Source organism: Sparus aurata, chromosome 4, assembly GCF_900880675.1.
Source record: "Sparus aurata chromosome 4, fSpaAur1.1, whole genome shotgun sequence".
Taxonomy (NCBI): domain Eukaryota; kingdom Metazoa; phylum Chordata; class Actinopteri; order Spariformes; family Sparidae; genus Sparus; species Sparus aurata.
Genome location: NC_044190.1, coordinates 14,581,045 through 14,605,686, shown reverse-complemented (window position 1 = coordinate 14,605,686; position 24,642 = coordinate 14,581,045). Strand labels below are relative to the sequence as shown.

Genomic DNA, 24,642 nt, shown 5'->3' with positions numbered 1-24,642 from the left:
TATACTTTGAAGATAAGGTAGTCTGGGAGGATATGCAAAGCTATGCTTCTATCCTAATGACACGCTATGCTTCTATCCTGATGACACGGACGTAAATAAAAACAGCTGTGAGATCTAACTTTTCCTACGGGGGTGTTTGCATTAGCCATTTTAATGTTTTTAATGGGACAGCAATAGTCCGAGGACCACCATCATTCCCTCATCTATGTCTTACATGTCTTTCATGTTTTCAAACGTTTATTTACTATTTTTTTTATATACAGTCTATGCTCTTTTCCGTTTATGAAGAGCCCGCTGACGCTGGGGTTGTTTCCATTGGTTACTGTAGATCACGTTTGATTGCGCGATATTTCTGGCTCGGAGGACTAGATTCTATATCGGCCGTGAGACAGATGTGTGTGGTGTCCTCTGCTGAGAATATCTGAGCACACCACACACAGTACGATCAAAGCTGATTTTTTAATCGTCGTGTGGGGGCTCTACAGATAAAAAAATCTCTTAAGATTTATAAAATCCTTATGTGTGTACCCCCCTTAACTCGTATGTCTGTCTGAGGGAACTAGTAAAACATTTAAGGGTTTGAATCATTATCACAATCTTCTTTTAGGTAACCAAATATCTTTTTCAAATGTAACAACTACTGCATGTCTGATCTACACTTGGATAAGTGCATTTTGTGAGAAGATCACATATAGTATATAAAAACATATCTAAGCGTAGGCTGAGCTTACGGTTCCTCTATTTTGTTACTTGCTGATTCTGTTTCATGCAAGGCATGAAAGGACAGGGGAGGAGCAGCATCCTACAAGAGGACAAAAGGTTTTTTGATCTGACATCTGTCATTACAGCCTGCTTTATTGTCACTTTTATGTAACAGCGGGGATCTATTGTTTATTATCATTGCTAGAGTCTCATGGGGACATGAAATTATTTATCATTCCCATTACCAATACTTCGATTGCACAAGCAAAGTCTTTCATCAGGTTTTAGTCTGAAATCCAACAATGCACAGCTGCTAGGTTTTCTCCTTGATTTATTCTAAAACATTCAGCAGTAGAAAAAAAAAAAACACTTGAAAGTCTTTACAAGTACAATTAACATTAATGGTGGAGACAGCTTATAGATTGTGTCCAACATGAATATTGCCAGATGTATCTTTGGTTCAATAAAAAAGTTCTTAGTAGTAGCTGCAGGTCTTGGCTAGACCTCAGCTTTTATCTGTGGCTTTTAACAGTGGCAAGAAGAGCCCAGAGGCATATCAGTAGAGGATACTTTGAGACCTTAACCTAAGGGGTCAATGATTTTTCAAACATCAACGAGGGAGAGGTTGTAGTGAAGCCAATATGTATCCCAAGTCTGAGCCCACAGAATCCTAAATGCAACTGCACACAGAATGCAGTTATAGTAGCCCCTTTCACACAGGAGAAGACGCATTAACGCCGCAGCGGTGGTTTGCCAATTCGCTGTCAATGGTGATTCACACTGAGCGAAGCATCTCCACCTTAAAGATGAACCGCCGTGAATTCACACAAAAAGCCAGCACTGTGGCTCCTAAAGAGGCGTGACGGTACACGTCATGATGATGACGTTGGTGTGCTTTCAAGGTGTTTCCCTGGTGTCCCCCCGTCAATCTAAATCCGACAGTTTATAATCATATGGATGTTGTTACAATGTTTTGTGATTGAGATACTGACCCATTAAACATCCTGGAAAGTGACAAAGTTACGTTTTTTGCGCAAAATTACATAATTAAATAATCGCCATCAGTAAAATGGAAGCTGTCCGACTGTCTCGTTCATGGGGACGGAGCCTGTTTTCTGGGGGAATGTTTAATGAAGTCTCGGTCAGGAGGGCTGACCGTCGCAGTGAATTATTTTCAACACAAACACTTGGTGAGTAAAAGTTTTATGCCAGTGATAGATGCTGTTTATCGTGCAGAAATGTGACAAAGAGTCGGTAGGACAGACAGGAGGACAGACGCATCTCCACGTATATCTGCGGTATTTTTTTTTTTCACACAAGTTGCCAAAGACAGTTACAGTTACTACGTTACTTTTGTTTGTCTACGAAACGGCAGTGTGAATTGAGCTAGTGTATGAGTGTGGTAGAGTTAGAGAATAGGGTTACATTAGCTGACAACCATAACAGCCTCATTCTAGTATCAACATCAGTCTGATTTTATGCCTGAACCTATGTGGCCAGGTTGAAAATGATGATATCAAATCCCCCCCCCCCCGAGAGATAAAGTTTGTGGACCGCTAGCTTACGTAGTTTTAGCATCCTCAGAAACGACCGCACGACAACAATACATTGCAGCATAAGGGTCGAAGTATAAAACCGCCATCAAAAAGCCACAAATAATGCTCAGAACACGACAAACTTCAGCAACATTAGAAACAGAGTCCCAGCACATATTTATAGCTCGGTGAGTTAAAGTTTTTTGCCGGTGACAGACGCTGTTTGTAGGGCAGAAATGTGGCTAGGAGTCAGTATAAGAGATGGGAGGACAGACAGGAGGACGGACGCTTCTCCACGTACAGCCGCGGTATTTTTTTCAGTTACAGGTACTACGTTACCTTAGTTTGGTTCTGTAGCTTTGCTTTGTGGGACATTTCTCTTCATTAGTTGAGTGAGGGACCTGTGCAGTTAACAGATCATCCGATGGACACGCCCTCCATAGGCGCAGCCGGCTCATCTATTCACGCTGGTTAAGTTTTCCAATACTGCACCTCTGATACTATCAGACGAGTATCATATACAGAAGTTATTAAAATGTTACAAAAATAAAATGTTTAATTTAAAAAAAAAAAACAAGGTCAAACATCGTGATACAAACCGAATCTTTAGTTTGGTGTATCGTTACAGCCCTGGTTTATATAGTCACTGGTTGTACTAAATTTTGATAGAGTTTCATTTTAAACGAATATTGGTCCCAAATTTCTGTTTTCATTCTCCTTGATTTCTACGAATGGATACTGGCCTTGAAAAACCATATCAGTTGACCCCTAATTACTACTATTGTGACCTTATGTATTTTATTGTAGTCTGCTGTGTGCTGGCTGACTCATCTTTTGTTTGTAAAGAAAACAGAAAGATGTAAAAAAAAAAAAAAAAAAATGCAAAACTACTTTGTGTATATGACAAGTGGAGGGGCATTTCTTGTAATGATTTACAAAAGAGAAATAACACTGGAAATTGAAAACGTGATTTATAATGACAACACTGTTCAATCTATATCTTCATACCGTTCATTGCTTTTGACAGACTGTGTTTCAGTTCTGCTGTCATTGCACCAAAAATACCCAAAGCCTTTTGAGACAGCTCTGACAAACACTAACAGCCTCAGCACCAACGAAATCCAACCAGAACCTCCTATGAAACACACAAAATGCTCCAGATTATATGCAACATTACACCTTAACTATGATGTCTGGAGTGTGTGATGTGAATTACTGGAATGTTGACACTAATGTATCTGCCGAGTTGTAGTTTGAATGACACAAGACAGCCAGTATTGCGCCTGTTAAAATCCTGAATTTATTTACTGATGATTAAAGATTTTTACCAGTTGGGCTCTAAATCTGCATAATTTGACTGTAGTCACTGCTCACCTTGTGGAGCACAATTACAGCATGATGGGCCCAACCCCATTTGTACACTTTGTGGGAGCAAAAAGGACAAGAAAATAATTACAAACAATGGATGTTGGGAAATTATCTTGTTCTATTCTGTATCTCCAACATCTTTTCCTGTGTGTTTTGCTTAATTTGCCTCCCTGTGGTTAACTGCATAACATTGTTTTACTTCTACCTGTGATTACCAATGTTAAATCTAGGTACATTTCTTTATTGATTCAGTTGAAACTAGTTTGTAATGGGTTAGTTCAATAAATAAAATTAATCACAAAGTATTGTGGAATGAAGTAACAGTTAGTCTTAGGAAGGAGGAAAGTCACTATGAATGGTGACATGGTAAGACAAGACTCAATGCTCCACTGGTTCAATGATGATACACACAGTAACCGTAATGAGGATAGACAAGAGGGGGATGCTGGGAGATGTAGTTGACTGGCTTGGAGAAGCATGCAGCTCACTCGATAAAAAGGGTAGAACCCACCTTCTCCGCTCCCCGGGCCGGCCTCTGTAATTATCTCCATTAGAGAATTTAGCCCAAATACTGCACACAAAACCCAGAATTAGTGCCGCGAAAAGGTGGACAGAGATAGGGACACCGGCCCAGACACAACCAGTCTGAACATCAACCCACAACACAACATGCACACTCAACATGGCGCGCAAACAAAGAAAATTAAAAGTAAAAGAGAAAAAGGGCAGACAGAAAAGAGCAGAGGACAATATGTACTGAGGATGGTGTTAACTCTGAGTGTTTGATAAGATGATCATGTGTTTGGCAACACATTCAACATTTACAGTGCCAAAAAGGAGTTGTGTGTAGCTCATACTTTGTTATATACATCAGCCTGAATCATGCGATTAATGCTGAACAGTGCAGTCCAACAATGACAATGTAAATCTTGAACAATGGATGGAGTTGTTTCTGTGCAATGTGTGCATGATGTCGGGCAGAAATTGTGTTTGGAGCACCAAAACACAAAATGTAACCAAAATAATCATGATACACTCATTAGATATTCAAAGTTTCATCACTTTTTGTTTAAAATCCAGCGTGACCTCAAAAAAGGGAAGTAAACATTCAACAATGGGAGTCACCAAACCAGCAAGCAGGGAAAGAGACATATGAAAGTCAGGAGGCAGGAAATTAATTCTATTCATAGGAGACAGATGTTTCTGTGAACATCATCCACAGACATAAATCTAACTTCATTAAAACATGAATTTAATGCACTTTAAAAGGACTGAGCATCGTTTGCGTAGCAGTACGGATGTGCAGCTACAGATGATGTGCATCATCACGAAGACTCCCACCAGTCACACAGAGCAAAATGGCAAAGGAACAGAGGGGAAGGTATGTATTAACACAAAGAACACTAAAGGTGTGTCTTCTATCTTAGTCCTATGCTAAGAAACAGGGTGTAAGATAGGTATAGGTAACTCGAAGGATAAAGAAATGCCTAGCCAGGAGCTAAAACAAACTACCACACCAGACAGAACATACCCGGGCTGTCAGGGGCATCTGAACAACAGAGACAAAACACATCATAATCAAAGGTACAGAACATTTTCTATGGCAGCTATTCAACATGGAGTGTAGCTATTGAGTTATAGTACCATGCTTCACCTGTTTTTTCTCTCAGTTAAAGTGAAAATCCAGACCAAATATTAGCCAGTTCAATAACTGTATTGCCAAGTGCAATTTTATTCCCTGTATGTTCAGCAAAGAAGGACAGATTTACACTCTGCATAATTTGCTCTCATGTCTCATGTTCATAACAGATAAGACTTTAGAAAAAAGCTGAATATGAGCCTCAGCTGTGACTGTGGCTGGAAATGATTTTGTTATGCTTAGGTTTCCATTCATGTGCAACTGCACTCCTTACACACATAAAACTATATTGCTTCCTCTTTGGATTGCTTCCTCTTTCTGTTTGCTGCCTTCACACATTTTTCTGAATCCAAAAGATGCCCAGGTGCACATTTGTACCAATGTATTGTACAAACTGCTCCAGACATGATTCATAGGAACACATTCTACACCATCAGCTAATGGTTTAGTAGAAAAGTAAAGTCAATCAATAGTCCATGGAAAACTGCACATGACAACACAAGAGCAACAAGAGTTGCTGTGTGAGTCCATGACAACAAATGTGAAGTCAGTTTTTGAGAGGATTTTCCTGTTACTCTTGAGAGAAAAACTGTTTGATACACCCTCAATATTCTCCTTTAAAATAGTGCCATATCTGTTTGGCAATCCAGTGGGAAGAAAGTCAGGCTATCAATAAAACAACAATACAAACCTGCTTGCTCCACTTCCTCCTCAATATCAATATTGAAATATTCTTTTACCACACAAAAATAATTTAGAGAAAAAAAGGAAAACAAAAACAAAAGGCAGAAGGACAGACAATAAATAAGTTGAAAAAGAATACTTAAGTCAGAAAATACTTAATAATAATGCTATGTTGTTCCGTTTAGAGAAGTGTACATTAGGAATGTTGTTAGTGATTTTAGTGGGTAAGCAATGCTGGCCATAAGCGTATGTAAGATGAGTGAGGGCTTGTTAAATTATAAGACTTTTATACATATACGAGAGGGTTCATGTTATTTTTGTATAATCTTAAAATGACAAAATAGAATTTAAAAAATAATAAACTTAATAACCTGTTACATGACAGAAAACGTGAAGTTGGTGATATAAAAAAATATAAAATGAGTTATTAAAAAAACAAAAATATTGTACCGGTGTGTTCTAAACAAGACATTTTATAATTATGTTTTTTTTTTTACCCTTGAAATCACACTGAACAACTGTCACACAAAATAAACAAAAACTCAATCAATTTCAGGATGCACTTAAACGAATATAAATGGATCAGGTTAGCTGTGTTGTCCTACCTTTTAAGCTGGGGAAAGGAGTAGCTTTGTCCCTCGCTGCTTTGTTGGGAAGGGCAAGATTGGACAGACTGAAACTGGTGCCGTGATTCTTGTACAGATTGCCTGTAGGGAGTGGGATATTATGTAATATGATCAGAAAACAAGAATAAAGTTCAAATGATCATGAAAAAATTATAAATTACATTATTCAGCATTCACATGAATTTTAGAGAGGGACTTTTATTCGAATCAAAACAGCGATAAATCAGCCTTTGGTAACAAGTGGCAGCTAACACCATAGTAGAAAAATAAAAAGCTAAAAACGTATTTAAAACATAGCCTTTTCTTTTTGTAGTAGAAACAAGCTCCGAACACAACACTAACTCAAGCTTTCTTTATAGCTGTAACTATAGTTATAACACATCCAGAACCATATAAGCATTCATTTGGAATCATGTGCTTCTGTTAAACTAACACATTTAGGTCCAATATTTGGTCTCCTGAGGTAAATACCTTGCGCTTTCGCTGCTAAATGCCCAGACATTCACTGCAAACAGTTGCTTGCTGAAGCCATAAACAACACCATTCACATGGTTTGTGTGACCAAGATCAATGAGCTAAAGACGCTAAAACCTTCTACAGAGCACAGGGTAATGACAATTCTCTGGAGGTTTGTCACTATGAGTGACCCCCTTCACATTACACATAACAATTTAATCAACTCTCATCTTTAATATATACATTGCAATTACAACTAACATTAAATCTGTTTTTGTTTGTTTATAATGCCATTCATTGATTCTAGTCCCGGTCTATATTTTTCATCGCAATGGCAGTTTTTTGTGTCAGATTAAGAAGGTAAAGAAATACAAACAATATTCTATAGGCAGCATCATCTTCACTCTCTGCTCAGCAATTAAACACACTCTGGATTTGATTATTGCATTTGTATGAGTGGGTGCCTTAAAGCTTTAAACTGGGTATTAAGTCTTTAGGAATGGGTGAATTGCCTCTGACAAGTGCTTTTGGTTTGGTGCTCAAATTCATCTTCACCCACATAAATCAGCCCACTTTACATGATTTACAACTTGGACTCTGCTGAAAGAAACTAAATGAAATCAAATGTTCTTACTGGCAAAGGACATGAGTCCTCCGAATCCATCATTGCTGCTGTTGGAAATGGTGGAGTTTGGCGAGCTGTTGCGAGAGTCTCCCTCCCCGTCAGACTCTCCTGGGAGCCTCAGGCTACTGGGACGTAATGGACGTGCTGCCCTAAAAAAATTATCAAAGGACATTAACCACGGATCTTATACACAGAAACGTATAAAGTATATGATATATGAATATGGGAATCTCTCAAGCATTCAAACCACATCACAACATAGCACCACCAAAGATTCAAGACCACCATGAATGGAGAGATTAATTTGGCATGCTGGGTTTTGAGAGAATATTTCATGGTTTGGTCAGAGAGCCCATTTGAATGATGATTATGCATTCATTCAAGTGATGAACAAGTTTAACACACTTGTTGCCATTGAGGTTCTGGTTGAATCGAGGGGTGTATGACTCCACTTGCTCTTCTGCATCAGGGTCATCCTCTGAGGGGAAGCCGTACTGAGGCTCAAAGTATGGGTTATCATACTCTTGCTTTTTGTTTGCTGGGTCCACCAGGCCTGCGTCAGCTGTAGGTCTGAGGAACGGCTGACTGGCCAAAGCGGGGACAGGGTTTTGTAAGGCAGCACTTGCTGATACTTCAATTTCAGGTGCTTCCCCCTGCTCCTGGAAATTAAGCACATGGATTAATGTTGTGTAAATATCTCCTTGCATTTGTTTATGTCAATTCCTTAATTTTAATCAATTAATCAATTCTGCAATACACACATATACACACATATTCTGATGACTAGTTTGGACTGGGCTTTATTTATTTATTGCCTGTATATTGATGTGTGTGTGTGTGTGTGGGTGTGTGTAGGTGTGTGTGTATAGAGAGAGAGCGAGAGAGAGAGAGAAGTTAATTTCAGCTTTGCACTGACTGGAAAGATCACACATAGAGCTGGAAACATTAGTCGACTAATCGATCAGCTGATGGACAAAAAAGGAAAGAAGAAAATCAGCAATTACTTAAAGTAGATAACTGATTAATCGTAAAGTAATTTTTTCATGCAAAAATTGTAGGAAATGTTTTTAGCCTGTCAAATCTGGGGATATTCTGCTTTTCTCTGAATAACATCATGTCAAACTGAATATCTCTGGGTTTTGGATGGAATAAAAAGATATTTAAAGACATCAACTTGGACTTTTGAGAAACTGGGAGGGACACCTTGCACTAGTTTCTAACATTTTGTAGACCCAACGATAAATACATCAATCTACAAAATAATCTGCATACTAATCGATAACTACAATAACTGTAAGGGTTAGCCCTAATCACATACATTGTTGACTCCCTGGATGATTGTGCTCGGACTTGAGCTTGCAGTCGTGCTGGAGCTTGAGCGTAGAGGTTGTCCATCAGAAGCTTCAGCAGGTCCATCCCCACTAGATGGACCCTCCGAGCCTTGACCTTCCCTGAAGTCCTCATAGTGTTGAAACTCAACCTCACTAGCATCTCCCAGTGCAGCGTGGGTAGGGGGATCCAAGCCTAAAGCATCATGGTAAAATATTACTAGGAAGGAAACTGAATGAATAAAGTCAGTGCATATTTTTTTATGAAACACCGACTCACTTGGTGTATCTCCCTGGATGTCACCCTGGATCATCTCACTCACAAGGTCTCCAAGTGAGGAATAGGACGAGCTGGAGTCATCGTACGCCTCGCTGTCACTACCACTGCAACAAATACAATTTATCACCAAGAGCTGCCAAAATAAAAATGTACATACCTAAAAAACTAAAATGAGCTAAGAACTCAATAAGAAGATTACATTAGATTGTGATTGATCTTTCTTACCTGTCTGTGGCGTCAGACTCGTTGGCCTCATCCTCTAAGGGACCAGCCATAGCTTCAACCAGCTGGGAGCTCCCATCATACACTCTGTAGTTCACTGGCTGCAGCTGGTGAGCATACCACTTGGGCTTGTCTCCAATTAAGGAGGGGTCAAACACATCTGAAACAGAAGGGTGCAGAATGATTTCCTTACTACTTTCACAGATTTTTTAAAGTGCATATTGATCGAGATAGAGACGATTATCATCTTAAATTAAACTTACTGTTATGTATCCTCTGAAAGGCGAGGTTGGTAGGATTGAGAGCCCATTCTCCATAAAACTCCACTGCCTGGGTGTGAGAAAGTTTATCTGCAAAGCTGGAACGTCGTGGCCGAGATGCAAGAAAAGAGGTTGACTGAAAAGCCACCACAGGCCGTGGGAAGAGGCGCAAGGTGCGGGTATGCATCTGGAACCCCTGGAGAACATTTGGGGAGTTGAAGAATCGTACCATGGCGACCCTGTAAAAGAAGTTAGTTAGCTTTGCTTAATATTTCTTACCACATACCACAGTGTCCATGTCTGCTCACCTCCTTACACCCAATTACCTTAAATGCTGTTGTACTTATCGCACAGAACACAAGCCTACTATATTTAACTTTTAATCAAATACAATTTTATGCCCTCAAAGTTGTTTCACTTTTTCCCCATGGTGTTGGAAATGGCATGGAATGTCAATATCTTTTATTGTTTCAAAGCAAGACATTTCAGTATCTGACACAAGTTTTTAGATTTTTGTGTCTCCTGAGCCTTTAACAACCTCACAGACCTCTCAGCTCAGCTGGTTCTGGATTAATGACCAGAGTGAAAACCAAAAATAGTGATAATGCCTTTATAATCATACTGCTCAAATGTGTAACAAATTGCCATTGCTCATTGACTTGAGATAATACTGAGGACTTTAAAGTTTCAAGCTGAAGAACTACCTGTTTACCAATGCTTTTAAATAATTTTCTTTTTGATCAAATGTATTTGTAAGTTTGTCATAAGGATTTCATTCTGTGTGCATTTGTTTGCTTGCTTTTACTGTTTTTATCATTTCTTTCATGGGGTTTCACAATCTGGAAAACACTTTGGCTTGCCTTGGGGAGTGAAATGTGCAATATAAATAAAAGCCTAATTGCCTGCCTAATAACAAAAGTCCTTACAAAACCAGTTTACAATAAATGTATGTATTCTTTTTTTCTAGAGACGTTGAGAGCTCTCTAAATATCAGTGTAGCATTAGAAAAATAAACAAAGTACGCATATTTATGCTACTTACTAGGGATGTCCCGATCAGGTTTTTTTTACCCCGATCCCGATCCGAGTCCTTTAATATTTAGTATCTGCCGATACCGAGTCCCAATCCGATTCTTAGCCTTAACTAATATTTTCCTAGATAATACAGCTGCATTAAGAAAAAAAGTACCTGCATCTAAGCTGTTCCTTAATAGGTTTTTATTATTTTGTTGAAACAAAGTATATACTTTAATATAGCTCTTTCTTATTCTGCATATGCTATTACAACATTGGCCTCCACCTTCCATGTGTTAGCAGGTGAGTGTGTGATGCTGCACTGTGACAGCAGACCCTCGTGTACAGCAGCTGAAGTGTGTGTGAGACGCAGCTCACGCTTGGTACCTCAGTATCATCCTTTGCTTATTTCATGTACTTTACGTTGTCACATAAAATGACGTGGACACGTTGCTTGTCTATTAACGCGTTCAGCATCTCCTGGATTGCCTGCTTTACATGCTCTGCTGTATGAGACCCACGAAACTAGTGCGCATATACCGGCATGTTGTAACTCGAAAGTGGAATAAATGTAATGCAGAGATGGTAGGGCATACCGGGAATTCAAAAACTCCATGTGACGAAGAAAACCCTTATCCTCTACCACGGAGATGACCTGGTTTTCCAGAGCGATTAATTTGATGACCCTCTCTGTAATATTTGTGGACATGTCGCTGAGGATATTTCTCATAAATGAAAGTATCCGCGACTGTTTGCTGCGTGCGTCTCCTTGCCTGTACTCTCGAGTGAACACGTTGTATTCTTTGAGTTTTTGTTTTGTATATGCTGTATCAAATGAGTAGTAAAATGCAGCTCCGCGAAACGGCCATATAGCAGATGTTACATGTCGCCGTTGGACTGCTTTCGCTTTCTAATTGACGTTATTTCCACACTGCAGACACTTTATTCACAGATTTGCCAGAGTAACGCCACGCGCGCGTCTGCGTTCTGCCACAAATTGTGCTCTGACGTTAAAAATAAATAAATAAATAAATCGGGCTTGGGTCCACGTTCAAAATTGCCTATTCCGATCAGCGGAAAAATGCCCAGATCGGCTCCGATCCCGATCCTACAGATCGGATCGGGACATCCCTACTACTTACATTTTTGCATTTGTAAGATTAAAATTATTATTCTTGCATAGGTCTGCTACAACAAACAAATATTTGTCAGATATTCCATTTTGGTGCTTTTTTTTTTTCCTTTTCAAAGTTTTTTACATAGACAGAGAGAAACATGAAAAAAGATATTCAAAGCTTGCCTGGTGGCTACATCCACAGAATCAACGTCATTGCCATAAATCAGAGGGTTGAACTCCGTGGAGGATGGTGAAGCTTTATCTCGCCCGGGTGGCAGCAGCGGCATCTCCTGACCTTCCTGAAACTTTTCCAGGTTCAGAATGGGTTGGGTGTTCAAACTCATACTGGCCAAGGCCTGGAAAAGGTGACAGTGACATAAATCAATAACACAGCAGTGGATCTAAACATAAAACAATATAGCGCTAGGATGAACCACTCCCACAATTGGCATCAACATTTATTTATTCATCATAAATTCCTACACTTAATGGGATATTCTGTAAATGTTTACCCTCTCTGTAGAAGTAAAACAATCAGGGGCAAAGTGACAGACTGCTTAACAAGGGACTTGGAAAATCTGGTTTAAGGGTGATTCAAATTGCTAAAATCGATTTAGACAGTAGTCCCTCTTCCTACCAAGCATCTCTGCTACTCAGTAGTGAGCTTAAGAGATGTAAGAGATGAAGAACTAAAGGGTCTTAACCTAGGTTTTCTCCAATTTTACTGTTTTCAGAACTACTTAATTTTACTCTCGTTTCATATGGAGCTGAAGCATCAGTTTTGTGCATGTTGATGCCTGTAGTGGGTGTGTCATTTTGGAGAGGAGGGGCACAAGGGAAGTAAGTCACTATGCATGGTTTGCTTTGAGGGAACTGCTGCAGACTCAAGTGTCAATGTTTAGCTTAGCATAATGGAACATTTAGTTGCTGGGTCTGGATGATTGTTAACTCTGTCAAAGTGATTAGCTTCATCGTATCTTGTTTTGGTAACGAGAACACTCACTGATGCCAAGATAGATGCACGCACATTCAGTCATGCTCAAGCCAGAGCTAAGCAGTATATAAAAAAACTGGTCCGCTGCATTCTGTGACACTGTTATGCATTTTGTTTAAGTCTTGAAGAGTAGGAGATATAAGTAGTAGTGACAAGCAAAATAATGTGAGAGAGAGAAGATATCCGTGCAGGGGGCATTACACATTCCACAGGAGGAGAAATGAGTAACCTTATTTTCAGAGGAGAAGATCTGCTTTTGGGTGATCACGGTCAACCTAACCAGACACTAGGAAGGGGATAAGAGAGATGCGAGGAGAATCACATGAAGGGCTGGGATGATTACTTTGTGACTGACACTGGAACAGCACATGATGGAAGGGTCACCACCATGGCCCTTTCCCTTTCTTTTCTTAGTCTCCTTTCAAAAGTACTTTCTATTTGCCTTTTTTGCTGACAGCAAACTAAAGTATATTTTGGTGCCATGTAAATGAGACTCAAATAGATCTCATTCATGAAAAAATATGCTGATGTTATTTCTGATTATTTCTGAAAGCAATGTCTTGCTGTTTCATCACTTCCATTTTCAATTCTGCAATTTACTGACGGAAAGAGATAAGAAAAGTTTAATTTGTGTTCTTCTTGACACAGTGAAGGATGGCCAGTCGTGCAAGAGAATTTGCATGACTGAGTGAGAGTGAAGAAAGAGAATGACCGAGACAAAGAGGATTGTGAGGAGAGAAGAGATGTTTTCTTTATGCTCAACATGAAAGACAGTGAGAAACACGGACAAAGCAATTACGTGACAAGACTTCACCTACAGTCTCCAGCCACTAAAAGACACATGAAGGCCATCCATGGTGACTAACTGGGAGAAAACCAGCAGTCACAATGGAGTGGTGATGACAGATACAGAACAGCAGATCTTTTGAGAAACATAGATAAAATACTTGCACAATAAAGCACCTGCAGCTATATATAAGCCTTACTTGTAACTTAAGCAAAACCATGTCAGGTGAGCATAACTAATACAACCACCAATTTCATAAAAGTAAATAAATCAGTCGCTCATTAGGGACCAATTTATTTCACGTATCCAGCGTAAAGTGCAAGTATTTTGGACTGACTCTCACATCAGCAGCATTCTGCTTTGGCATCAAAGTCTTCAGATAAGCGGTTAAACCATCTCCAGCGACCTTTTCTCCATTCACAGATATTAATATTGTGTGCTTGTTTCCAAATACACAACTGCTAATCTGAGGTTTTGCAAACTTCTACACACCAGCCTCACAATCACACATCCGCACACAGGGAGAGAGCTGCTAATCACACATGGCTGAAGAACCCGCTCTGATTCAAGGCATGTTAAACAAAGTAAGTGTATGCAAAGAACAGTTTTCTTAAATCAATGTAAAAGAACATGAAGCAAAGTTTGAAGAGAGCATACAAGGAAAGTTTGATGTTAGTTGTATTAGATGAGACAATACAATAAAAAGTTAATATATTAAAAGATAAACAGGTTCAGTGTCTGCATTGACTTTATAGCACGAAAAGCTTTGACCTTGGCTACCTGAAGAAAATCTTTAGTATCTATCTGCAAAAAATCTACATATCCTACTTTGACTTAAGCAATGTCCCTGTGTCACTTAAACGATTCAGTGTGTAGGACTTTAGTGGGATCTTTTGCAGAAATGGAATAGAATGTTCAAAATGATGTTTTCACTAGTGTATAATCACCCGAAACTAAGAATCAGTGTTTATGTTACTTTACAATGAGCCTTTTACATAGTGAAAAGGAGCCACACCTGTTCCACAGAGTCCCAGAAGGGACAAACCAAACACTGGCTCTAGATGGGGCCCTTTCAAGGTTGACATGTTTTTTTGTTACTGTGTTTTTTGTTTTTAGCGGTTCTGTTGGGGCGAAGGGTGTTCAGTTGGCTGGTGTCTATAAACTCACCTCAACATGCCACTAAATTCTACACAGTGGTTATTTAAATGTTCAATAAAATAGTGCATGTTAGTCAATTTTAAGTCTGTTTGTCTTGTTTTACAATGAAGGGCAATGCGTAAAATCATTACAAGGATTTGCGTTATCTAAATGTTTAAAGTATTTCTTCCTTTAGTTATGCAAACAGGAGTTTAAGATAACCAGTAAAGTTACGAGTGTAATTAACTTAGCACCTTGCTGAGGTTTCAGGATTACCAAGCAAAAACATGGATGCATGACAATGTGACCATCAACAGTCAATGACGGCTAAAATTTTAGCCAGTCAGCACACTTAGTGATCATATCAGTAGTTTTTTAACATTTGCTAAGAAGGGATTGTGTGTCCTATGTTATTCGCACGCATTGTTGAAGTACGAAAAGAAAAAGTTGTGCCCATGAATCAGAACCAGATTCTGATGTTATGTTAGATAACCAGGTTTGGGGAGGGGGGAGTTAGTCACTACAAGTAAAACTAAAGGTTTTCTTGAGAAGCAGGGTCCTAGGATCTGACTTTACCTCCAAGAGCTAGAGCATGCAAAGAAAACAGGAAAAAAAGAAAAGAAACACATTTGTTTGTGTTAGTACACTACAAATCCCATTTCAAATGCTCGCACACTCATCTACAATACATACAACTGTGCTGAGGGAGGAAGCCCCTACTCTTCACATTGCTGAAAAAGAAGTTTTAAATTCAAATAAGAGTGCATATCTCTGAAAGTCAAAAGTCAGCTCCAGAGCAGGAACTGAATTATATGTCTTTGCAAAATGCTCATATTGTCAATAGTCCCACTGGTTCTGGGCTGAGCCTGGGCTGCAACAGTGCAGTAGAATCAGAAAATCTTACACTGACAAAAACCTAAGAGGAATCAGACAAATCACATGCAGTACCTGTTTCAGGTGTTTCTTAAGCTCGCCTGCTTCAGGCTCTGGAAGAGGTGGAAGTATCTCTGCATTGGTGGGTGCTACAACCTTAAGACAAAGAAAACAACAATCTAAATTAAGATAAGAAAAAAAATAATAGCTGAATTCAAAATCTGGATGTCATTCAAACAAACAAAAAAACAAAACAAGATCAGAAAGAGGAGTAGAACATCATATTGGTGTACTAACCTTGCTGCTATCAAGGTCCACAAGCCACAAATCATCCGGCATTTTGAAATCAGCTTTGTAGAGGAAGAAACTTGCTGGAACACCTATGATGTAGGGAGTGGGAGCAAGAAGGAGCTATGGGCAGGAGAAAAACATACCAGTTAGTCACCATTTCATGTTAATTAAAAACTGCATGTTTGGCAAAAATCATCAAACTATTTGAAATATGTTTAAACAAATAATCCTTTGTACCTGCTCAGCAGAGGCCATGCACGTTGGCAATAAGGGGATGACAGGGAACATGTACTCCAGAGGGTAGATCATGGCCACAAAGGCCATGACGCTCATAGACAAAGCATTGTAATCTCTGGATTGAAGAATGACCTGAGCAAAAAAAGAAACGGAAGGAAAACATAACATACAGGTTTAAGTGTTAATGTTTATTTCAACACAAACTTGGTGGTTGTTCACTGCCTTGTTATGCTCATATATCATCATTAATATGATGATATTATGTGGTGATATTACTCTGTGATTTTATGCTTTTATCCTATGTAAGGTGACCTTGGGTGACTTGAAAGGCGCCATCAAACAAAATGTATTATTATTATTATTATTATTATTAAATAGACAAACAGATGGTCACTTAATTGACCTCTTGTTCTAGTGCACTATCACACTATTATTTGACCAATCAATCCATATTTCCTCCTTTTATAAGTAACATAAATGTTTCAAGGCTCAAGGTTGCCTTTGAGTCATATCCGCAATATTAAAAACTGAACCGTTATGAAAAATTCATTTGGTGGCAAAAAGTCCTTGAAAGGAAGTCACTCAGAAAGCTTTCAGACAGCACTTAGTTCAACCTGACTGAATTTAATGATGTATTGAATTAATCTTCAAAAAGCCAATATGGATGAATGCAAGACAGCAGCGTTTCATACTGGCTGAGAATGTATTTGCGGAGGTTAACCAGGAGGAGGTGGTTGATGGTGGGGCTGCAAATAACACTAAAGCTAATTAATGATTACACTTGGATGCACCATTCAGAAATATTTTTCAATCAATCTGCATTTTAAGCTGAATCTTTTAGGTAGGAGGACATTTATTTAGGTAGTTGGCCCAGATAAATTCAATATTTGAGAGACATCGACTCACAGAAAAGCAGAAAACCTATCCAACATTTACCAAGCAGTATGGCCTTTCGGCAGTGTGAAGGGACATGTGAATCTGAGATTTGATATACGATGGCTGCAAATGAACCAGTGTATCAATGTCACTTTAAACCAAGAGCAACAACAGAACACTACACCAGCGGCAGCCAAACAAGGATTTCTATTACATCCCTACAAATGCTTCAAGTGTTAATGATAGGAGAGACAGAGTTAAAGAGTCTTTCCTTTCAGTCACATGGTGTTTACAACCTCCCTTTTACCCATCATACTTTGCCCACAATGCAGTAAAATGGCTGCAGTGAGTCTACATCTTTAACAGAAAATGTCTGATGAAGGTCACTCGGGACATTTCTCAGTCCAGGAGTGGACACAGTGCTGCACTTGAGAACAAAGCACTGACCAATAACAACATATTAGTTATAGCTTCGCTTGTTAGTTCTCCTTGAAACAATCAATTGGACCTTTACTAAAATGCAGCTAGAGACAACCACAGAACTCATTCCTGTCTTTAAAAATACAAAGGAAACAAAGAGAAAGACTCAAATGATCACTGATAAGACACAGTTTCTATCCTGAATCCACCGCTGTGCCCATCATTACCTTGTGCTCTAGCAGGATACAGCTGAGGACCTGAAGACATGCGTCCACACCAAGAAGCTCTAAGGGCAGGTGCAAGGGGAAGTCGACCATGGAGAAGCGAGAGTTGTCAGGCAGGGCAAAGGTGAGAGAGCGTTTGAGTTCGTGGGGCAGGACTTCCACATCCACACGCCTCTGTCCTGCCAGTGGTACTGGTGAACGCAGCAACCGGTACACCCAGGACTCAATCTCCCGCAGGTCTGCCAGCAGCTGGCTGCCTTTCTCATCCACCGATAGTGCCCCCGTGAACACTCGCCACATGGTGTCCCTAGAAAGAACATAAATCGAGATATATTCAGAACTGACTGTGTTTCCATTAAATTCCTTTATTATTCATATTGTTTTATTCATCTATAAAATGTAAAAATTAATTAATTAATTTAAAAAAATGTGAAACTTGTCAATATGTTAGGTCTTTTAATTCTTCAAATAGTGTCCAATAGAACCAATCACAATGTTTGTTTAAAATAACTTTCGGGTAGAAAACCCCTGCATCACACACTAACTTACATACCATTTCTTATTTCAAAGTATATGCATCTGAGTTTGACTAAGGTTGGTTAGAGACCTAATTTACCTGATGGTCCACTGACTACAATAAAATAAAATGACAGACAACTAGCAGTTAGTCCAAGATGTTGATGTTGGATAGTTATCATAAACACTAGCAAAAAAAAACAAAAACAGTATATCAAATAAATCAAATGTTACACTTCCAGCTGAAAATTAGTCTGCCGGTTTTCACATATCTTTACAATGGAAATTAAAGAAGTGACAGTGACAGCAACATCACATAACAATAACTTAACTTGGCCGACTTGCATACTTCCAAAGGAGCTGTTTTAGTACTACAACCCATTTCTTTTTTTCTTTTTACATATACTCAATTGTATCCAGATAATATATTTAATGTTTTACTGAAAATATCATATGCTTATTCTGAATTTGATACAAGCAACACAAGAAGAAGAAATGCACCGTGAACACACTAAACAGGAAAACAGGTGATAGTATCATGATCAGTTATAAAATGGCCATCCTCGAGTGGCACTGTCATTGACAAGTGATGATGATGGGGCAAAGTTTACCACTTTCGTTGACATGAATCTCAATGCAAAAGTAACTCTTAAAATGCAAACCATTACTGGAACTGATTCTCTCTCAGGTGCCAAGCTGAAAATTACATCTGACATTTAATACAGTGACTCTTATTAGCACTGGCATAATTAAAAATGTTTAACTGACATGTAAATGCTAAGCTTAATAAATAACACATTGATTTCAGTAAACAGTAATCTTAAAGTTAAACGTTGATTCAATTGTTTTCTCCTTTTATTACTGCAAACAGCCACCACAACGCCTCAGGAAACAACCAGTGAAATCACTAATATGATGAGCAAATGAGATTGCAAACACAGGAGAGGCTCTCAAGCAATCGACGAAATATTGATGTGAAAACCCTCCACTCAACACACACGTGGTGTCATTAAACCCTTTCTAGAGTGTATAATCATTGTGTGTCTAGCAAGGATGGAGATAAATCATTAGTCCTTTGAAGCCCTCCCACCAACTGCAGCTGCTACCCAAAGGCAGCCAGAGACCTCAATCTGTCAGAGCCGCCATAGCACACAGTGCTCACAGCCATTATGCAATGGCTCTCCTCCTTCTCTGTCATCATTGCCACACCACATTTTCAAAAACCATGGCAGGAATGAAAGAATCTCAGGTCAGTTGAGCCTGTGGCATGAATGGCCTTTTTTGAGGTTGTCAGAAAAACCACAGCTCTATACTGATGATATGTGGATCTGCTGCAGCATTTTACCAGAGGAAAAATATTAAGGTATGTAAAAGATTAGCTGTGCATCAGACATCCCTGCAATCCCTTGAAATGGAGATGATGAGAGGGAAAGCTGCACTGGTTTTACATCTATAAATAGATGACTGTGGAGAAAATGTGCACCTTTGGTGACCAACAATCACCTAACACTGGGACCAAGCCAGTGTGAAGTGACAGCCTAATTTACAATTTTTCACTCCAAAATTGCAATCTACTGTGTCACCCATGGCAACAGCATAGCCAACAGAGCTTGGCAAATACGGCCACATCACAACACGATGTCAAAAGAAAATACAGTGTACAGCTGCAGGTATTTTCTGCAGCTTGAATAAATTATCATGCCCGTTTTGTCATTAACAAAATCTACATACAGGGCCGACTAACAATATTTTTTTAATTAGTCAAAAAGTTGTTTGGACTACTTAATGTGTTAAAAAAATACATGGTGAAAAATGTCAATCAGTGTTGCCCAGAGCCCAAGATGATGTCCTCAACTATCTTTGTTTTGTCCACAACCCAAAGATATTCACTATTCCCTATTAATTGTAGTCATTAAGGAGTAAAGAAACTAGAAAAACTCAACATGACCCTTGAATCAGAGAATGTGGACCCTTTAAAAAAAACAGAATCTCAAACCGATTGATTTATTATAAAGCTAGTTGGCAATTAATGATAAGGTTGACAACAGATTATTGCAGCTCTTAAGTCTTATAATCAAAATACTGTGCTAAATGCCAAGCAGCTTTCATTTCCTGGTTCAGGGATTCAAATTTTTAAAAGCACATAAACTAAATAGCATCTGAAGTATCAACATCATCAACATTTTTGGTCACATGTTGAAGAAATAACATTACCATTTTTAACATTAAATATTAAATCTTATTCTTAAAATCCTATCTTTGTACCTCAGATGTACCTATAACACTGGAAGAAATAATACTTGCCGCATTATAAATCATTTAAAACAAAACCCTTTAAGTGCACTGTGGATATTTTGGTTGCCATTATTTATCATCAAGGTGGAGTGTGATGGCATAAAATGTACTGTGAAAACATGACACAGTCTGCAGATGGCCTGCTAAACTGCATGAGGGCCACTGACAAAGGCTCTTGTGTTAATTCTGTAACACAAGCATACACAGAACAGGCGGACAATGAGAGAAACAGATGGGAGATAAAGAAAGCAGTGGGCATTGCAGAAAGCATTAGTAAGAAGACTCTATAACCAACACATTTTTGCTATTCTGGTAACTTTTTAACTTTGAAAAAGTAAAACTGAATTATAATAGTAACTCAATTTGCATGCAATGACACGTCAGCAATAACCCACTGATGCTATTCTACAGCTTAAAGATGATGAAGACAGGTTTTAAAATACAAATTGTGTTTTGTTATCTTGGATTTTTAAGCAATGCTAGCCATTCTTTTTACAGAATGTATAGGTGTGCATGTACAGATCTTCAATGGGTCAATTGCATTTACCAAAACTTACCTCCTAGAGGCTGTAAAGTTAATTATGTTCCACAATACACACATTTTGCAAGGAATGAAAGATGTGCTGATCAAGGCAAGAACATAAAATGGATGCTGGTAAAGTAAATGTCATGGGTTGATTAAATCGAAGGTTTCAAGCCCTTGGTAATTCAGCAAATTTCGGGGCAATCTGTCTGTTAGATAATGAGCTCTCCTTATCAAAGTTGACATTCCGCCTAAGGGTGTCACAAGAAAAAAAGGATTTCTCATAGCATCAATCAATCAGATTAGCCATGTGCAGGTCCTCTTAAATAGTACGTATATTTTAATGTGCACCAGAGTGAAATGGTAGTTTTCTAAGAAAGAGAGAAAAGAGTTCCAGGTATAATTCATAAAGCAATCTTAGGCCTCACCTCTGAGTAGCACGAGGGAGCCCAGCTCGTTGAGTTAGCCTCTGGCTGCAGCAATCCACCAGCCTCTTGAGAATATATAAGCATTCCCTAAAGGTGGAGAAGAAGGGATAGTGGCTGAGTATGCACAGGGAGGTCAGCGTGCTGTTGCGGTTCCTGGCTGCCATCTTAGCAGCACTTCGTCTGTGCTGTGGGGACTTTCCGGCATTTTGGTCGGCACCTGGTTTGCCGCTCTCTTCCCCAGAGGCGGGTGGAGGTGCTGATTCGACTTTTTTAGGCGGAGATAATATGGAGGGTGGGCCTCCACCGCTGCCATCAGACCCTTCACTAGTGTTCTCCGCCTGTGCTGCTGTCTCTGTGTGGCTGCTCTTGTCCCCTCGAGGACGGTGGTGTCCTCGCTGAAAGGAGCGGTAGAAGTTGACGCAGATTCCATAGCGGGTGATTCCTGAGTCCTTGTCGGTCAGCGTGAAAACAAATGACGAGTCATCACGAAGGCTAACCCTGCGCTGGCGTATACTCAGGCAGCCTTCTGGTTGGCAGAAAAACACCACATCTGGTGGGAGAGGAAAGTCGTGGTGGTCCTCCAGTGGGTAGCGGCGGAGAAGCTGAGGTGTCTGGGCCACACTGTCACTACTTGGTTGCCTGGAGGGTAGGCAGAAAAATATTTGTTTAGTTTTAAAAGCAGCAATGTAGCCTGTGGAGCTGAACACATCATTAGTTCTACGTGATTTAACAGCTTTGTGCATTTTACAATTCATATCTGATGTATCTGAATAAACTGTTTAATTTAATTTGAAATAGTCTTTAACTGATGAGAAGTGTTTCATGAAAGGAGGAATACTAGTCCCTACAGTGCATCACAGTAGCTCTTTTTACACAGCGTCTCCGCATGATCTCCGGAGCGGTGGTTCGCCAATTCTCCGCCGATGGTGATTCACACAGAGCGAAGCATCTCCGCCATTCCGCCGTGTAATTCACACAGAAAACAGCCGCTGGGGCTCCTAAAGAGGCGTGACGGTACACGTCATGTTGATGATGTCGGTGTTTCCCAGGTGTTCCCCCTGTCAATCTAAACCCGCGGACAGTTTATAATCATATGGATGCTGTTATAATGCAAAGTTATTGAGATACTGACCCACCAAACATCCTGGGAAGTGACGAAGTTACATTTTTTAGCGCTAAATTACAAAATTACATAATCAACATCAGTAAACAGGACGCTGTCTGACTCCCTCACTGGCAGGGATGGAGGCCGTTTTCAGGGGGAAAGTTCCCTGAAGTCTCAGTCAGGAGGGCTGACGGCGCGGTCAGTTTCTATGTTACTGTTGTATGGTCCTGTAACGTTGCTTTGTGGGACATTCCTCTGTATTTAGTTGAGTGAAGGACCTGTGCAGTTATCAGACTGCACGACCGACACGCCCTCGCTCCGCGCCTCCGGAATATCCGTTCACACTGGGATGGCTCACCAATAATGCAGCCCTGATACTACCTCCAGAGGCGGATCAGCGCTGGAGCGAAATTTCCCCCCTCTCCACATCTGAAACTTTCACAAAGAGGAGGGTGCAGAGAATTGGCGCAGAATCCCCACATACAAACGGCAGTGTGAATGGGGCTAATGACTAACAAAACCCTGATCCATCCTCAAGGTTACAGAAACAAATTTGTATCTATACTTTGTTTGGTCAAGAATCCAGGAACCATTCACATAAATCGGGTCAAGAAGAGGAAACAAATAACATCCCACAACTCTGAAACTGCCCTCAAGCATGACATTACATACCTAAATGCTCCAGTCGAGAATACTGACTGGCTAAAAAGCAGTGGCTGACTGGATGGTTCTACTTTCACTGTGTTCATGTGAATCATCCTTTCCCCCGTAGCTGCTGAGCTTGAAACAATGTGCTTCTATGCTTCATTATGAATGCTACATCATGTGGGCAGGGATGTAAACACATCTCACGACCCACAGGACTCAAAAAACCTGGTGTCAAACCCTGGGGAACACCCCCAGAGGTCCTGTGTCCAAGCCTTATTGGGTCAGAGCCAAGTTCGATTTATTGTGATGCCTCATGGATAAGACTTCTTCCAGCATGTCCTACAGATGCTTGATTGCCTTCCTCAAGTAGCATCAATACAATTCGTTTTTCAAAGCAATATTTGCTTTGAAATAACGACCATGTTGACTGAGACATTCCTTTTACTTCTTAAAGTCAGATTAAGTTCTCACCTTGCTCCGACCACCACCAGGTAGTCGAGAAGGCGAGGGCACGGTTTCTTTTTCTCCATCTTGGATTGGCCACGTCCTGTATGTCACGGCATCCAGGATGTATGTTCCCTCTTGAGTCAGTGCTGTCCTTTCATCACAACTGGGAAAGTTCAGAGGTGAAATGGAAACAAAGCTCCTTGATTATCATTGTGATGGTTCGAATGAATGAGTGAAACCTGTAATCACAAGAAAAAGACAGGAAAAGTAGTAGTTAATGTCATGGTTTCCTATAGGCACAGTTGAATACATGCTGGAGCTTAAACTCATTTATAACTATGACAGAGCATTAAGGAAAAATCTAGGTCACTGCCACTGCACAATACCAACCAGCGACATATTTTTTCATAGTTGCAAAATTAAATATGTGTCAAATAATCATGATTTATAGTCTGACCTTTTTTTATAAATGTCAAGGACTATAAAGAAGTTGTGCAGTCTGCTCACGTTTGCAGTAGTCTCCACTTTCCATGTACATATCTCATCTATTAATTCAGTATTAACTACTTGTCATAAGGAGCCTTTCAAACCCACATGACAGGTGGTGCGTCACATACAGGTAAGTTAGGATAGGAACGAAATCTAAAGGATATTTTTCACTTAAGAAAATATGAGTAGACAGAGAACAATGCTGTGTTGTTCAAGCAGATAATCCATTAAAGAAGCAGTTTTATGACAGATCTAAATGTAGTTGCATTGTGTTATGGTTTATTGAGGCTACTGTCAATGAAGAAACTCTTTTTCACATCTAAAACTCAGCATTGTCCCTTTGTGTCTGACATTCCAATATTTGTGAAACAATCTGGCTCAGATGTTTTCTTTCTATCAAACAGAATTGTCACCTGCAATGTCACATCGACAGCTTACTAGATCACAAAAGATGTCAGACATGACAAGCTCGCTGTGTACACATTTTATTCTAAATA

At 39.6% G+C, this 24,642-nt stretch overlaps 1 protein-coding gene across 27 annotated transcripts in view; it reads right to left on the bottom strand.

The window, feature by feature from the left end:
• madd (MAP-kinase activating death domain) overlaps nucleotides 1–24,642 on the bottom strand; it is a 56,620-nt gene that overhangs the window by 25,835 nt on the left and 6,143 nt on the right. For 11 of the 27 annotated variants that reach the window (XM_030414236.1, XM_030414250.1, XM_030414240.1 and 8 more), the window contains exons 2-18: nucleotides 23,681–23,895; nucleotides 21,457–22,095; nucleotides 17,698–18,001; nucleotides 16,175–16,306; nucleotides 15,944–16,057; nucleotides 15,722–15,802; nucleotides 15,350–15,358; nucleotides 13,079–13,135; nucleotides 12,039–12,211; nucleotides 9,729–9,964; nucleotides 9,469–9,625; nucleotides 9,244–9,347; nucleotides 8,954–9,159; nucleotides 8,041–8,294; nucleotides 7,645–7,784; nucleotides 6,534–6,635; nucleotides 4,117–4,176 (exon numbers count right to left, since the gene is read on the bottom strand). In XM_030414236.1, coding sequence (XP_030270096.1) covers nucleotides 4,117–4,176; nucleotides 6,534–6,635; nucleotides 7,645–7,784; nucleotides 8,041–8,294; nucleotides 8,954–9,159; nucleotides 9,244–9,347; nucleotides 9,469–9,625; nucleotides 9,729–9,964; nucleotides 12,039–12,211; nucleotides 13,079–13,135; nucleotides 15,350–15,358; nucleotides 15,722–15,802; nucleotides 15,944–16,057; nucleotides 16,175–16,306; nucleotides 17,698–18,001; nucleotides 21,457–22,095; nucleotides 23,681–23,739 — 2,827 coding nt within the window. In that variant the 5' untranslated portion in view covers nucleotides 23,740–23,895. The remainder of the gene's footprint in view (nucleotides 1–4,116; nucleotides 4,177–6,533; nucleotides 6,636–7,644; nucleotides 7,785–8,040; nucleotides 8,295–8,953; nucleotides 9,160–9,243; nucleotides 9,348–9,468; nucleotides 9,626–9,728; nucleotides 9,965–12,038; nucleotides 12,212–13,078; nucleotides 13,136–15,349; nucleotides 15,359–15,721; nucleotides 15,803–15,943; nucleotides 16,058–16,174; nucleotides 16,307–17,697; nucleotides 18,002–21,456; nucleotides 22,096–23,680; nucleotides 23,896–24,642) is intronic. The other 16 variants (XM_030414249.1, XM_030414263.1, XM_030414256.1 and 13 more) reach the window with 7 other exon arrangements.